Source organism: Corvus moneduloides, chromosome 5 (assembly GCF_009650955.1).
Source record: "Corvus moneduloides isolate bCorMon1 chromosome 5, bCorMon1.pri, whole genome shotgun sequence".
In the NCBI taxonomy this organism is placed as follows: domain Eukaryota; kingdom Metazoa; phylum Chordata; class Aves; order Passeriformes; family Corvidae; genus Corvus; species Corvus moneduloides.
This window is the reverse complement of record NC_045480.1, coordinates 43,006,381-43,023,811: the sequence shown is the minus strand read 5'-3', so window position 1 is coordinate 43,023,811 and position 17,431 is coordinate 43,006,381. Positions and strand designations below refer to the sequence as shown.

Below are 17,431 nucleotides of genomic sequence, written 5' to 3'. Positions count from 1 at the left end.
TTGGGCCCACCTGCAGCCCATCCTGCAGCCCAGGCCAGCCCCTCAGCATCAGAAGCCTTTTCAAGAATCGGCTGCACTCACCTGTACAGTCAGTCCAGAGTTTGCCTCGCAAAGGTCAGCAAATCGCTCTCTATTCCCACCTGGGATGGAGAAGACGGATGCTCCGCGTCTGCTGCGCAGCAGAGAATCCGTCAACTGGCTCAGCACACTCCGTGTCAACACAACCTTGGGAGCAGGAGTGCCCCTGGCAACTGGTGCCAACATTCCATGCCCAGTAACAGGTCTCCATTTTGCACACCCATGGAGCTCCACAACGCCATGGAGGCACCTCAACAGGGCATCCACAGCTTCTCTGGGCAGCCGGTTCCCATGTCTCACCATCCTCACAGCTCTGCCAAATCTCTGATCCCAATCTCCCCGATCTTCTAGTCTAAAACCCTTCCCCTTTCCCATCGCTCTCTGCCCGCTTTAGGCACTGGGAGGCCGCAGTGAGGCCTCCCCAGACCCTGCTCCTCTCCAGGCTGGACAGCCCCGGCTCTCCCAGCCTGCCTGCAGAGGACAGGTGCTCCAGGCCTCCACACATGCCCACGGCCTCCTCCGGCCCTGCTCCACAGGCACATCCTGCTGCTGCTGGGCAGAGCTGGACACAGCTCTGCACGTGGGGCCTCACGGGGCCTCGTGGGGCAGACCTGCACCTCCCTCCGCCTTCAGCCTGAGGAACCTGAGGATCACTGCAGCCCTTGGAGGGCAGAAGAAACCCCACTAAACACCACCTGCCTAAAACAAAGAGAAATTTAATCCCGGCCTTAAGCCTCCGCCTTATTTCAAGTCTCTGAGGCCTCGACATTTTCACGTGTTCAACTATTCCTCTGCCAGAATTTCCCAACAGGGCTGAGGAGGTTTGCTCTGCTCCCGGGGACAGCACCTTCCTCCTGAGGCCCTGCTCTGCTATGATAGGTGACACAGCAAAAAAAGCAGAATTAATATTCAGTTTTCCTTCCAGCCACTCTGCCACTGGACCTGTGTTCACAGGGATGGGCCGGGGCTTCTGAGAGCAGCAGGGAACCCATCCCTGCCCTGCCTCTGGCAGGGCTGCTCCTCAGCCACTGGTCCCGTTGGGTGCTCTCTGCTGTGGGCAGAGTTGTGGAAATCGATCCAATGCTGTGCAGAGCACGAGGATGTTCAGCTCATGGTCTACATGAGGAGGCTCATTTCTTACCAAATTATCTCTGTTATTCCAATTCTTGCTTTTGGGTAATTGGCAACATTTGAGTGTTTAAGAGCAGGTGTGGATAACTTTCCCATTTTTTGAAAAATCCCAAAGGAGATTTGACACTTTATATAAAAATGCTAAGATGCTCAAGCAATTCCAAATACACATTTAAGGTATGAATGATTAAGCACCTCGTACCAGTCCCAAAGCACTGAATATGGGAAATGAAGGACACAAATATGCTGTCTCTCTGGTCTGGGCTTCCAATGCTCAAAAAACCCCCAATTCTTCTGTGCCTACACATCAGTGATGGAATGAGCTGAAAATGAGCTTTTCCTTCTGCTGACAACTATGCATCAAGACTGAAACCAAGGCTTCAACTGTTCAGTCACCTTTGGCTATCAATGTTTCTCTCAATCAGTACTTTCTAAAAATTATAGCTATCTATTCATGGACAGGGTTAATTTCTAACCCTAAACCAACATTTTAAAAGAAAATAGCCACAGCTGATGACGTAGAGACAAACTAACATCAGTTTAAGCCTATTATAAAATCAGCTGAGTGCCATTTCATTGCAGGTTACTTAAGATCAAACTTCCTTGACCACAAAGGCTTTCTTGAAATGCTCTTTTCAGTGACAATGCCTGGCAGAGCATGTCACCAAGGAATACAGCTATTTAAAAAGACATTTCTGCTTACTGTCATTACATCCACCAAGCAGCTCAAAGTCTAGCAACAGTGAGAAGCAGAAAACATCAGTCTAACATTTATGGCTGCCCTGTAAGTAAATCATTTTACGTGTGTCTGTCTAAGGATTATCTTTGAGTAATTTTGACCACTTACGTAGTTTTCCTTAAAAACAAAAATCAAAAGATGGCTTGATCAGACTAAAACTAAGGTTTTAATATTTTTTTTGTTAAGATCAAGCCACCGAAAAATTAGGGGGCCCAATTACTACCCCTGCCTAAATACGGCAATGCTAAGACCTCTTGAAATATGGCTGAGCAAGCCGATAAATAACACAATAAAGACAAAAATGAAAAACCAAAAATAAGGATACATGTCCACACAGATGACTAACTTTGAACACACAGAGGACCTCACTTCAGCTTGGTCATCTGAGTTTTCTGTTTCGTGGCACACAGTTTCATTGTTTACCTGAGATCCGCCCTTTCCCCTTTATTGCTTTTATAGAACAGAAGTAACTTTCTTTCCTTTCTTATGTTCAATTATTATGTCTCTCGACAATTGCATTTCCCTTCAATGTCACTTAGGATTATCTTGCTGCAGTTGAAGGAACTGGAGCTGCAACACTGTTGTACTGGTAACAGCTCAAAGTCAGTAGCCACCTTCAGACATTCAAAACCACATTCCTTCAAAAACCTCCAGATTCTAATTAGAATGCAACCTTACAACACTACATGCTGCAGTTTGTTTATGTACCAGTTATTCTCAAAGAAAATTGTTTTCTTTGGATGTGTGCACAACCCGCTCCTCTTTCCATCCTCTGAGCAATGAAATCACAGCATTTTCACCAAAGTGTCCACCAGACTCTGCCCTGAGACCCTGAACCACTCACACCCCAAGCAGGGCCTGTTTCTTTTCCCCCAGACTACACACGTTGGCCACAAGAACTACAGAGCTTATGTCTTCAGCACATTTCCCCCAAACCAATGACTACAGTGGGATGAAAAGAACGAGCTTCTGACTGCTCAGACCACGAGCCTTATTTCCACCTGTTAAACCACATCTCTGTGTGTCAGCAGAGTCCAGCATAGAGGAGCAGACAGACTATGTTTAACTCAATCAAAACTGTATTTAAAATTGAATTCAGCAAATTTGAAACTATATACAGGAAGAACTATATACATGGAGAAACAAGTCTCTACATCGCCTATTCTCCAGGCTCCATCTGAGTCTGTCCTGAGAAGTGGAAGCACTCATAAATAAATGGGATGACACAGGTCATAATAAAGTGTGAGGTCCACCCTGCAGGTTGGGCACAGCTCGTCAGTCTCCAGGGCAATAGGGAGGCACCGACTACAGAAGACATGGCCACACATGGTTGCCACAAGCTGTCGTCCATGTTCCATGATCTGGAAGAAAGAAAACCACAACATGTATTGGGAGGAAAGAATCTGACTTTGCTGCTCCGCTGGCACCAGGCAAATGAGACTTTAGAGCACCTGCAATCAGAATAACGAGGGACCCACAGATCTGCCAGTGCCATCTTGGCCAAGGCTCCTTCCTGTACCTTCACCACCAAGAAGGGACTTGTGGAGCTTCACAGCAAGGGCTCTGCTTCCAGCAGCTGCCCGCAGCATCCCACATCAGCCAACTGACTTGAGCAGCTCCCCTTCTGGCCCCTTCCCCCTCCCACAAAGCAGAAAGGATGACAGTGCGTGGATCCTCACCTCTGAGTAAACATCCATGCAAATCGGACACCTTATAACAACTCCTCGCTGGGCACTAGAGGAAACAGAACCAGAAAGAACATGCAGCTGTTAATATCACCACACTGCAGTGCTTATTGATACATAAAAGCTCACATGATCATGCAACTGCACTGACTAGCCATGACACACTGCCTTTGAAGAACCCTGCTGTCTTTAACTCTCTTTGCTGCACATGATGAGCAGTTAGGGTCTCCCTGCCCTGACAGAAAGAGTGTCCTGGTCTTTCACCAGGAGAAAGGTGCAGCCAGTCACTCTGCCCTGGGATTTGAAGTAACAGCAGTCTCCAGCAGTTTAGGTACGGCAGCTTTGACTTCCACCAGGTCATCAATAACAGCTTTGGAACTGCAGCATCCAGCTTTCCGCTGGGAACTATTCACCCCAGAATATTCATTCCAGGACCCAAGTCTAACGCTACAGAGTAACACGGCTCTGGCCAGCTCCAGCCCCAGGAAGGAGCCCTTGGTCAATGTTAAATGCTGCAGCACTGAGCTCTTTCAGCCTTACCTAAACAGAGCAGCAAGGCTCATCCAGTAACAGAGAAGCTTGAGACTGAAGGAACAAAGTATTCCTTTTTTATATTAATCAAGTGGTGGGATTTGTTCACCGACAGACTAAACAACCAAAACTTAAACATCTACAAATTCATTGGCAAAATGCATTATGGTTTAGAACGGCAGAAGCCCTTGAGGTGGCATATTTAAGACCTGACATACTCAAGTGCTCTCCTATGTTGCCTTTCCAAAAGGCTCAAAGCACCCCAGCTTCATTAAAACCTGTGTCTTTCCCCCCCACCCCAAAGAAACACTTCAGAAAACCTTATACCATAATTCTCATGTTCTTTGTCTCCCATAGTGACACGGACACCCGATTTAATTTCACCAGTCTAATGCATTGCACCTTTCTTATCCTAATGGAGTGCTCCTACAGCAGGACTTTCCTGTTTCTCTGCAGAATGGGGCTTTTACTGTGCAGGCACCCAGCTTGGACTGCAACATCCCCATCACACATGCAAACAAATCAGGCCTTGTGACTGCCAGGACTGGCCATAAAAGCATGACCTCCACAACCGCCTGTGTGCAAGCCTGCCCTGGGAAGAAGGGCTCCAGCTCCAGGAGAGAGGCAGCCAGCTGATGCCGCATGTGAAAAAGCAGGGAATTTCTGCTGGCATTTGCCCGGCTGCTGCCTGCCTGTCCCATGATGCCAAGCCTCATGGATAACAATGGAATTATTTCCATAACTAACAGCGCCACTAGAGCTGGTCAGAAAAAGTAAATGCAATACATTATGAGCTGTGGCCTGTGACCAATCCCCCTTCCTTGCCATACCCCCACACTCGTCTCTAAGGTTGTGTGCAAAGTTGTACATCTGCCTTGGGCTGCCCTTTTCTCCCAAAATGCAAAAGGTATCATTTGCTCATCATGCAACATGGGAGAAGGAGGGTAATAAGTAGAGTAAGGGAAGGCTTCCCAGATAAACCAGGCACAGCAATATAACTTAGTCCTGTACAGAAAAGGAAAAAAAAGGACAGAATTCCGTGTTTGGTAGGGCATGAGCCATACGTACTCTGAACTTGCAGTGGCCTCCTCCTCTGCTCCCTCTTCTGCAGGGGCTGCATCAGCCACAGGTGCATCATTAGCTCCTGTTCCATTACCAGAGCCATCCACCTGCTCGTGGCTGTTCCGTGTGACATTTCTCCTTTGCTGTTCATGCCCTGTAATTTAATTTTCGGAAGTTACATCTCTCTCTCCCTGCAACTACCCTTGAAACGAGTTGTATAAATAGTCACTAATGGTTCCTATTTTAAATGGACCCGATTCAGTTGGGTTAAAAACAATCTTAAACAAGCTACTTTCCCAAATAGTAAGGCTGAAACCATTCCAGACACTGCGAGTGTTCTGCTACAGACCATCGCAAAACATTTGCTCTATCCACCCTATGCACGGCTAAAAACGTGACCGGAGAGATTCTAAAGGACAGTCCTTGGAAACGCTAAAATTCCTTGGAGCCGTGGCCCCTTAGAAATCGTCATCATCTCCCTCCTGAGTTAAGGGAATTTGGAAGTGGAGTTATATGTGATGCAAAATGTAGAATATGTAAAAGATTTCTTAAGGAAGGATGCTGTTTGTATAGATATATTGGATCTTTGTGTACTTTCAAGCCCAATCAACTAGAAGGGAGATTTAATCCATGAAATAGACAGCAACTACCAAGCAAGCTCTAAGTGATTCCATGGGTTAGAAAAACTAACTCCTTTTTGGTAGAAGTGCCTTGTAAAGGTTCAGGGCTTGTCATGCTTCAAGGAGCTCAGACCTAGGGGAAGGTTAACAAAGCTTGCCAAGAAGGATGCCCACTGAGAGTGGACACAAAGAATGCAGAATTGCTGCGCCAAAAGGACCCCGGCACAGCTCCCGAGACAAGGAAGAAACTGAAGTAAGCAAAAATCCCAGCTGTCCTGCAATCAGCTCTGGCCGGTAAAATCAACTCCAGCAGGGGGAGATTGCGACCACCGACTCACGGAGCAGGAACTCAAGACCAAAAGCAGGAACTCCCCATCCCAAAAGAAGAGAGAGACTGAGCATACGGACTAATTACCAGGAGAAGTGAGACAATCGTTAACCAGGAGAAGACAGAATACTAACTAATAAGATAACCATGTAACTTGTAACCAATAATACTCATTCCTTTGTTTGCTAAAATTTATAAATCATGAAAAGTTTTGATAGCGGGTGTGCCTGATTTGTGAAATACCGCTGAGCACCCAGACTTGTGCAAGGCTGGAATAAACAATCAGTGTCTCAAGTGTATAACTGTCGCAATGACCGCCACTGACCACTGCCCCAGGCTAGGCTCCTGCGGTATGTGACAGAAGTGGGGAGCAGCTGGAGGCTCTTGGCTTTAAAGCTGCTCCTCAGGAGCTCAGCTCTGCCCAGGGGAGCTGAAGCTCCAGGCACAGTGGCTGTCAGCAGTCCGGACGAGGGAGAGGATAAAAAGTAGCAAGGACGCTTGCCACACGGAATAATCCAAGTTTATCGCAGGCAACTCACAGGGGACAAGCCTCCAGCAGCTCCAGGGAACCTCTTATAAAGGGAGGTGTTACAATGGGGATGGCTTAACTGAGGACCAATAGAAATCGCTAAGGGAGGGATATGGACGAGGATAGACATTTCCTTGGACCAATAGCCTCAAGGGGAGGAGGGAAATGGATCACATGCCCCAATGGGGCATCGAGGTTTAGGGGATTTCCAAAGGGGGAAGTATCTAGAGGGGTAGGGTCTCGGGGGATTGACGGGGACCATACAAGGGTAAACTGGGAGGTTTCAGGTGATGGACACTGGACCTTCGGGAACAACAGGAGGGGGTTTGGGTGATTGATAGGGAAAGAGCTAGAACAAGGGGAGGAGAACAGCCATGTAGGGAGCACCGGGGGAGCGGCTTGGGTCTGAGGCAAACCAACTGGGAATAGGAGTGGGGAAGGTAGGGATGAACCATTGGGGTACAGAAAACTTATATAAAAATACAATAAAGGTATCGCATCACCACATATAATTATTGACCTGTTGCACCCCAGTAACAAATCCAACTTTTGTGGACAACATACTGACCAACTTAAAGGGAGATCAATCTTTAATGGCCTGGTCAGTAACACCCAAAGGGTCACAAAATGCTGTTTGTGTTTTAACTCTCAGAAACCACAGGCAGCAATGACCTCTGCAACTCCAGTGTCCATGTAACACTAATCAATCACTAATCAATTAAAACTGCAGAAAGAGCCACCAAATTAAAGTTCCTTCTGCATAAGTATTCCGCTACAACTTTTACTGCAGGGATTTTCTGCCATGACTGATGGAGGCCATCACACACACATTGGATCCATTCTCTAAGACACTGGCCAGAGGCTTTAGCCCTGGCCTTTGCCGTTTTTTCCTAAAAGTAGTTTCAATCCCTGCCGCTCGAGTTTCTTGGAAAAGAACAACAAAAAGACCTATAACACTTCAGATAAAATCCGTTTTCAACTGTAAAACTTCAACTCACCTTGAAGAAGCTTCCATCGATGCATAAGGGAAGGGAGAGAAAAGAGGACACAATTAGGCTTTGGTGCGCACCCCTGTGCTGCAGGCAAACCTCAGCTCAGAAAGCAGCTATAGCACAGGAGGTGAGGAAGGGTGGGGTATTGCCCTCTAAGTTTGGTTAAGAACATTCAAAGCAGTAGCACAAAGAGCTGCTGCTCTGAAAACAAATAAGTGGGTGCCACTGATTCTGTTCTCGCTACTGCAACGGGGTAGAAATGGAGGGCCTTAGGAACTACCAGAACACGGTACTCCCTGCTCCCCTGTTTCAGTCCCTACTTGGATTTGGGCTGGAGTTGTTTCCCTCCCTCTTTCTCCCAAAACTGGCTAATTCTGCTATGATAACCCTAAACACTTCATATTGGGTTATCAGCAGCTCAAGAATGGAAACCACAGAAGGGATTTCGGACTAAAGACTTCCATCAGTCAATGCTAGAACTACAAGGAACTCACAGATCAGCCGGTACCATCCTGACAAGGGCTTCTCCCTCTACAGACACCACCAAGAAGGGACTTGGAGGGATGTGCAAGTTGGAGCTTCAGAGCAAGGGCTGTGCTTCCAGCCAGCTGCCCACAGCATCCCACCTAAGACAACTGAGTTGTGCAGCTCCCCTTCTCTCCCCTCCCTTCCCACAAATCTGAAAAGACAACAACATGTGGACCCTCACCTCTGAGTTGTCATCCTCCCTAGCCGGAGGACTAACAAGACCTCCTGGTGGCTCACTAGAGGGAGCAGAACCAGAAGAACATGCAGTCGTCAATTTCACAGTGCACAGAGGGTTACCAAGACATAAAATTGCAGAAATCAAAACATCCCCTTAGTCTCATTTCGCAGCACCCCAACCCAGAAACACAATCCGTGCAAGAGCTTTTATGTACTGCAAGCATTTCAGTCTGTCACTATCCATAGTGTAAGAAACATTCAAGAATGACTTCCTGAATGGAGAAGAAAGGTTTCTCCTGGATTTTGCTGGGTTTAGGGGTTTCTTTTCCATTACTTCTCTTCCAGACAGACCACTATGTTTCAAGTCCAAATTCTTCAAGCAGAATCAAGCAAAACCCAAAAGATTGGCAAAAAACCTGTGGCTACAATATATCAGAAATTATGGATGCTGAGAAAGGCTAGCAGAGAAATTTTTCAAGCTTTTTACACCCTTTGTGAAAGTCTCCGTTCTCACGCAAACGAGCTGAGAAACCGTTTGCTATTTTGTAAATTATTTTTGCAGGTGCAGGTTGTTGGGGACTACTGTGCATATTGTTTTGGTTCATTGAGAATAGTATTTTGAGAATGGGTGTTGTAGCATTCAGCCAGTCATTCTAGGAGGTGGATGGTCAAAGGACCAATGACCTCCAGCCACTCTTTTGGACCAAAGTCTATAAGCTGGTCTCTAAACTAATAAAGGAAGCTATTCTTCCCTGGAATTATGTCGTGATTCTTGCCGCCGTCCCTGCGGACAACAGCAACAAGAAATTAGCCTCTGGAGAGACACTTTATCTGTCACTTACAATTCAATATCTCTTGGTTCCAGAAAAAGGAAGCTTGGCAGTGGTTCGGACGAACTATCTGATGAGATGGAGCCAAGCGAGTACTGCTGGCTCTGTTCCCAGTCCTGCAGTGGGGTGAAAATGGAGACAGATTAGGATCTGCTTGAAACCACTCCATCCTGCTTCCCTGTTTCAGATCCCTGACTGGATTTGGGCTAGAACTTTTTCTTTCCCTCGTTAGCCCCAAGAAGGGCAACTTCTGCAGTCATAGCCCTAAGCACTTCATGTTGGATGAACAGTTCCTGAGGAATGGAAACCACAACTACAGGAATTTGGGGCAAAGAATTGCAGTTAGCTGCTCTATTGGCACCAGGCAAACAGAACTTGGAGTATGTGCAGTCTGTCAGTCAATGCTAGAACTACAAGGAACGCACAGATCTGCCGGTGCCATCCTGACAGGGGCTTCTCCCTCTACGGACACCACCAAGAAGGGATGTGGAGGGACGTGCAAGTTGGAGCTTCAGAGCAAGGGGCTGTGCTTCCAGCCAGCTGCCCACAGCATCCCACCAGGGAAAACTGAGTTGTGCAGCTCCCCCTCTGTCCCCTCCCCTCCCACAAAGCAGAAATGATAAGAACATCTTATAAGAACATGATCCTCACATTTGTGATGTCATCCTGTGAATTTGGAGGACTCTCAAAACGGTCTGGCCATTCACTAGAGTTGAAAGAACTGAAAGAACAAGCAGTCATCAATTTCACAGTGCACAGAGGGTTACCAAGACATAAAATTGCAGAAATCAGAACATCCCCTTAGTCTCATTTCGCAGCATCCCAGCCCAGAAACACAATCCGCGCAAGAGCTTTTATGTACTGCAAGCATTTCAGTCTGTCACTATCCATAGTGTAAGAAACATTCAAGAATGACTTCCTGAATGGAGAAGAAAGGTTTCTCCTGGATTTTGCTGGGTTTAGGGGTTTCTTTTCCATTAGTTCCCTTCCAGGCCACTATGTTCCAAATCAGAATCCTTCAAGCAGAATCAAGCAGAATCCAACAGTTTGGCAAAATCCTGTGTCAACTGTATGTAGGAAAGTACACTTTGGAGAGACACTTCATGTGTCACATACCCATTGTTGTCTCTTGGCTCCTCTTCATTGTCACTTGCCCGTAGCTCAGCTGAATTCTCTGCCTCCCTGGAACCAAGTGGGGACTGCTGGCTCTGCTCCCTGTCCTGCACCTCTGAGTTGTCGTCCTCCCTAGTCACAGGACTAGCAGGACCTGCTGGCCATGCACTAGAGGGAACAGAACCAGAAAGAATGTGCAGCCATTTGAACATGCAGCCATTTATTTCACTGGGCACCAAGGGTTACCAACAAAGAAAATGGTGGTACTTAAAACATGCCCTATTCTGATTAAGCAACATCCCAGCCCAGAAACACAAGCACTGCAACACCTTTTATGTACTGCCAGCATTTCAGCATGTCAAGCGTTTCTCTTCTAGACAATTATGGCTTCACAAACAGAGAAGAAAGGCTTCTGCTGGATTTTGCTGGGTTTATTTTAATTCTCTTCCAGGCAGGCCACTCTATTCCAGGTCTGAAGTATTTGCACAGAGTTCAGCAGAAGCCAAAAGCTTGGCACAAACTTGTTCCTACCACATATCTGAAGTTGGAGTTTAGATAGACCCTTTCTCTCTCACATACCCATCATTTTCTCTTGCTTCCTCTTCATCATCCCTTGCCAGGGCCTCGGATGAATTCTCTGATGCTCTGGAAGGATGTGGCTGCTGCTGGCTCTGCTCCGTGTCCTGCAGTGCGGTAGAAATGGAGGCACTTAGGAACCACCCTGAACACGGTACTCCCTGCTCCCCTGTTTCAGTCCCTGCTTGGATTTGGGCTGGAGCTGTTTCTTTCCCTCGTTCTCCCCCAAACTGGCTAATTCACCTGAACACTGCTTAGTACATGAAGAGCTGCTGAAGACATAAAACCCCATACCCAAAGCTGCTCTTGTGTTTGGTAAAAGTGGAGGTGGGTCATGCAAATTCTGATGTAAAATTGGAGGCCTTTTCTTTGCAAAGGTTCAGCAACAAGCCTGTCAGGAGATAGCTGCCATGCTATGTTTGCTGCATGTTTCTGCTTTGCACAGCAGCAGTGGCACCCCAGATTTGAGCAGACACACTGCACTGTGGGCTGGATCAAAAATATTCTGAAACATGGATTTTAAAAGAAACATTAAGATTTTAGTTAAAGGCTAGCTTTGTTGAAATTAGTTAAAGTAGATGGCCCGGCTGGAATTGATAAAATGTTAATAAGTAGTCAAAGAGAGCCAGACCCGAAATAAGTTTTTAGATGTAGGTAGCTAATTGCCTGTCACTTTTCTATTTGTTTAGCTGTGCTTTTAATGAGAAACAGAAACCCTGATAAATAGATTTAAAGAAATGGAGACAATTACTAATTTCCACTTCTGAGAGCCTATTCAGAAGTCACAAAAGGAGGAACTGGAAGTCCCCCAAGAGTAATTTGTATTGTCAAAAATCAGAAAGGTAGAAAGGTCAAAGTGAGGGAGAGTAGCTTTACTTCATCTTTTAAGACCACTCCCCAAATAAAGAGACAACCAACACAATTCAAAGAACAAACTACGCATGCTTCATGACTTTCAAACTAAATACTATACGAAGAAGAGAATGGAAGGTGTCAGTGTTATAAATCTGCATTTGTATTTTGAATATTCAAGACCTCTGTAATTAAACAGACTCTGTATTGGCTTGTAATTTTGCACTGCACATTAGGGAGCTATCCTGCACAGCTGCCTGGCGCTGGAATAAACATACACTTTCTAACTCTACACTGTTAGGGAGTTTATGTCTGTCTTAGTTGGGTGTCGATATTAGATCAATACCCATACTTTGGCAATTCAATTCCTTCAAAATAGAAGGGGGAAATTTAAAAAAGCAAACAAACGTGACTCTGTTAAAGGCTTCTTGGAATAAGGAACAGAACTAGTTTGCACCCCAGTAAGGTGCAGTTGTGTTTTACACCTCAGTGAGAGGGGTAACTTAAACTGATGTTGCAGCTAAAACACTTCTCATTTGAGAAGTCAAAGACTTCCTTTAAATCACTGAAGCAACAACCTCTCTTAGGTTGTTCATCCCCTCTCTGCAAGCAATTCTCAGGGATGCTGATGTGTTCATGAGTGTGTTTGGGCTCAACTGGGAACTGTGTCTAATGTGGTAAATCGGAGCCATGTTCCAACCTTTGACGCCAGGGTACTTAGTAAGATGCCAGAACCTGGCAAGAAAACTAATTTGACTGCAAGATGGAGGGGAGTGTGCCATTCACTACTTACCACATCAGACTCATCGTCACTGATAACGATGACTTCAGGCCCAGAAGATTCGCCCGTGAGATCTATGACGACTTCTTCACCAGCTGAAAAACAGAACGTTAGAATCAAGATCAGAGATTGCAGAAGAATTAAAAGGGCTGCCAGTGCGGAGCAGGCCGAGGTTGGATTCACTGAGCCCTGGGTTTCTTTTTTTCAGGAGCATGTCCAACATTGCACTCAAGCTTTGCCCCAGCAGTCCACAGGGAGCACTACCAGCCCTGTCCTCTGAAGGGGCAGTGCAAGAGGAAGAGCGGCTGAGTCCCTCACAAGTTCTGTTGGATGTCAACAGCTATGGGAGCTTCACAGCAAGAAATGATTCATCTCACACAGGGGAATGTTTAGCACACAAAAGGAAAAAAGCAACCAACCAACACTACAGGGGATCCTCTTTTTTTACAGTTTTACCATAGTGTAGATTGTTCCCTTGAGGGATGGGGCACAGCTAAAGACAAACTTTTCCTTATCTTCATCCAGCTTGGGAGATCCCAAACTCAGCTTGCCACCCTCCACTGTGGCATCTATGGTGACTGCCAGCTCATCAGAGCACACATTCAGGTGTTTGAGCAGCACTTGAGGACCTTTGCTGCAGAGCTCATCTCCCACTAGCGGCCACTGTACTGAGCTCAGGAACAAACCAAAACAGCTGTCAGAAGCCTTGCTGTTAGGGATGCCATATCAGGTGCTTCCTAAACCCCAAGGTTTCCCATCCTCCCCAGTAAAGGGCCTAGAAACTGGCAAAAGCACACATTCAAATGAACCCAAACCTTCCAGAAGCAATTGCTGTTCTTACCAGGCTCAAAAGCAAGTGTACCACTTCCTTCAAGGTCTATTAGCTCTGCTTGTGAAGTTCCACCTGCACTGGAGGGCAGCAGCCTGCTCCGTTTCCGAGCTTGTGTGGAGTCAAGTGCTCCTCCAGGGCGCTTTCGCTGACGCTGAGAGAGAACAAAGCCTTAGCATTTTCTGTGGCAGCAATATTAGCACGGCCCTCGGGTTCTGCAGCACCAATGACAGCACATGAGGATACCGAAAACACTCCTGCAAAGGCTGGAATAGGCATCAAATGGTGCTATGGACCATTTTCACCTTAGCACATCACATCAGGGAAAAGACATCGCCCCTCATCTCCTACATGTTGCCTCACCAGCAAATAGCCTGTCCAATGGCTTGAAAATGAGGAGACCAGTTCCCAATTCTATCATGTTGTTACTCACACTGTAAGCATTTCTGAACTATTGCCAGCACCCACAGAGATTCAGAACCTTCAATATCCAAAAGCGGGAAGTCACAGGAAGTTTGGAAAGATTTCTGTTTCTGTGCATTTACTCCAAACTCTAGAATTCTTTTCTAGAAGTCCCCTGGAAAATGTTTCAAGAATCAGATCTGCATTGAGTAGTAAAGTACTTACTGAGCTCATGGTGTTTTGTGATCTAAAAGCACCAGAAAAGCAAGTGGGACAAACACCAAAAAAGGAATGTCAGGGAAGAGATCAATCCCTTAGCTTCCTTCTGGTAGCCCACTGCAGATTTTTCAGGGTTCCAGAAAACTGTTCTTCCAAACCTATCAGAAAAGGAGAGATCATCAATTTGGAATGCCTGTTCTCTTGAATACCCCCATGCCCCAAGACTCCCACTCCCCAGTCTCCAGTTTCTGTCCATAACTGGGGAGGAACTCCGTGACCCCAGTACTTGGGCCCACCTGCAGCCCATCCTGCAGCCCAGGCCAGCCCCTCAGCATCAGAAGCCTTTTCAAGAATCGGCTGCACTCACCTGTACAGTCAGTCCAGAGTTTGCCTCGCAAAGGTCAGCAAATCGCTCTCTATTCCCACCTGGGATGGAGAAGACGGATGCTCCGCGTCTGCTGCGCAGCAGAGAATCCGTCAACTGGCTCAGCACACTCCGTGTCAACACAACCTTGGGAGCAGGAGTGCCCCTGGCAACCGGTGCCAACATTCCATGCCCAGTAACGGGTCTCCGTTTTGCACACCCATGGAGCTCCACAACGCCATGGAGGCACCTCAACGATCACCTGGTTCTGCTGCCACCCACCAGATCAGGCTGCTCAGGGCCCTGTCCAGCCTGGCCTGGAACATTCCAGGGACAGGGCATCCACAGCTTCTCTGGGCAGCCGGTTCCAATGTCTCACCATCCTCACAGCTCTGCCGAACATCTGATCCCAATCTCCCCGATCTTCTAGTCTAAAACCCTTCCCCTTTCCCATCGCTCTCTGCCCGCTTTAGGCACTGGGAGGCCGCAGTGAGGCCTCCCCAGACCCTGCTCCTCTCCAGGCTGGACAGCCCCGGCTCTCCCAGCCTGCCTGCAGAGGACAGGTGCTCCAGGCCTCCACACATGCCCACGGCCTCCTCCGGCCCTGCTCCACAGGCACATCCTGCTGCTGCTGGGCAGAGCTGGACACAGCTCTGCACGTGGGGCCTCACAGGGCCTCGTGGGGCAGACCTGCACCTCCCTCCGCCTTCAGCCTGAGGAACCTGAGGATCACTGCAGCCCTTGGAGGGCAGAAGAAACCCCACTAAACACCATCTGCCCAAAACAAAGAGAAATTTAAACCCGGCCTTAACCCTCCGCCTTATTTCAAGTCTCTGAGGCCTCGACATTTTCACGTGTTCAACTACTCCTCTGCCAGAATTTCCCAACAGGGCTGAGGAGGTTTGCTCTGCTCCCGGGGACAGCACCTTCCTCCTGAGGCCCTGCTCTGCTATGATAGGTGACACAGCAAAAAAAGCAGAATTAATATTCAGTTTTCCTTTCAACCACTCTGCCACTGGACCTGTGTTCACAGGGATGGGCCGGGGCTTCTGAGAGCAGCAGGGAACCCATCCCTGCCCTGCCTCTGGCAGGGCTGCTCCTCAGCCACTGGTCCCGTTGGGTGCTCTCTGCTGTGGGCAGAGTTGTGGAAATCGATCCAATGCTGTGCAGAGCACGAGGATATGTTCAGCTCATGGTCTACATGAGGAGGCTCATTTCTTACCAAATTATCTCTGTTATTCCAATTCTTGCTTTTGGGTAATTGGCAACATTTGAGTGTTTAAGAGTGGGTGCGGATAACTTTTCCATTTTTTGAAAAATCTCAAAGGAGATTTGACACTTTATATAAAAATGCTAAGATGCTCAAGCAATTCCAAATACACATTTAAGGTATGAATGATTAAGCACCTCGTACCAGTCCCAAAGCACTGAATATGGGAAATGAAGGACACAAATATGCTGTCTCTCTGGTCTGGGCTTCCAATGCTCAAAAAACCCCCAATTCTTCTGTGCCTACACATCAGTGATGGAATGAGCTGAAAATGAGCTTTTCCTTCTGCTGACAACTATGCATCAAGACTGAAACCAAGGCTTCAACTGTTCAGTCACCTTTGGCTATCAATGTTTCTCTCAATCAGTACTTTCTAAAAATTATAGCTATCTATTCATGGACAGGGTTAATTTCTAACCCTAAACCAACATTTTAAAAGAAAATAGCCACAGCTGATGACGTAGAGACAAACTAACATCAGTTTAAGCCTATTATAAAATCAGCTGAGTGCCATTTCATTGCAGGTTACTTAAGATCAAACTTCCTTGACCACAAAGGCTTTCTTGAAATGCTCTTTTCAATGACAATGCCTGGCAGAGCATGTCACCAAGGAATACAGCTATTTAAAAAGACATTTCTGCTTACTGTCATTACATCCACCAAGCAGCTCAAAGTCTAGCAACAGTGAGAAACAGAAAACATCAGTCTAACATTTATGGCTGCCCTGTAAGTAAATCATTTTACGTGTGTCTGTCTAAGGATTATCTTTGAGTAATTTTGACCACTTACGTAGTTTTCCTTAAAAACAAAAATCAAAAGATGGCTTGATCAGACTAAAACTAAGGTTTTAATATTTTTTTTGTTAAGATCAAGCCACCTAAAATTTAGGGAGGACAGTGAACCCACTAGGAATGTCCCTTGTTTATTACTACCCCTGCCTAAATACGGCAATGCTAAGACCTCTTGAAATATGGCTGAGCAAGCCGATAAATAACACAATAAAGACAAAATGAAAAACCAAAAATAAGGATACATGTCCACACAGATGACTAACTTTGAACACACGGAGGACCTCAGTTGAGCTTGCTTATCCGTTTCCTCTTATAAGGTTACTTTTTCCAGCATTACAGGCTAAAAGGGTAATATAAACGAAGACTGTCAAGGTAATGGAAAATCATGACTATGCTAGGACAACATTTTGTTCACCCTATAGCTGGTCCCAGCGGGCCAAACAAATGAAAAATAAAAGCAGCATATTTAGATATGCACCTTGGACATCAAGATAGCTCCTTGTGCAACAAGCTGCTACAAGAACAAGTTTTTCACTCATCAGGACCACACTGTCCAGTCACCTTGTTTAGGCAATGCTAGGCTGTATTAATTCCATACCATTTATGTATAGAGAAACATAGGGCAAAATAACATACCTAAAACTTAATACAATTGAGTTCACATTTCTAGTACATGCCACAGTTTAGCAATTTAATCTGTGGTAAATTAGGTATTATCTGTTGCTGCAAATCCTGATTTTTATGCTTTTTTTCATCTGCTTCTCTTCAGTTTTCAGTAAGCATCAATTCACCTGAAGTATAGGTCAGGCTTTACTATTCATAGTAATACAACTCCATCCTTGGACATGAGAAAATTTCTATTCTCCTGAGAAGAAACCAGAGTCCATTGATGCCAATAGCAACAAGGTCACAAACCAGTATCACAAATGGAATGCAGTCTCACTAATCCTGTATGATATCAAGATGATGAGACTGTGAGATACCATCAAAACATTCCTGATTTT

General features: G+C 46.3%; 1 protein-coding gene across 1 annotated transcript; it reads right to left on the bottom strand.

Moving 5' to 3' along the window:
* Nucleotides 1-3,009: 3,009 nt before the first annotated feature.
* Nucleotides 3,010-14,235, bottom strand: LOC116444762 (E3 ubiquitin-protein ligase RNF4-like). Its single transcript, XM_032110454.1, has 8 exons — nucleotides 14,009-14,235; nucleotides 13,394-13,535; nucleotides 12,565-12,647; nucleotides 10,923-11,026; nucleotides 10,347-10,511; nucleotides 5,233-5,380; nucleotides 3,628-3,682; nucleotides 3,010-3,309 (listed from the first exon to the last, which is right to left on the bottom strand). The coding sequence occupies exons 1-6, from the start codon at nucleotides 14,015-14,017 to the stop codon at nucleotides 5,374-5,376; spliced, it is 510 nt and encodes a 169-aa protein (XP_031966345.1). The 5' UTR covers nucleotides 14,018-14,235; the 3' UTR covers nucleotides 3,010-3,309; nucleotides 3,628-3,682; nucleotides 5,233-5,373.
* Between the last annotated feature and the right edge of the window lie 3,196 nt (nucleotides 14,236-17,431).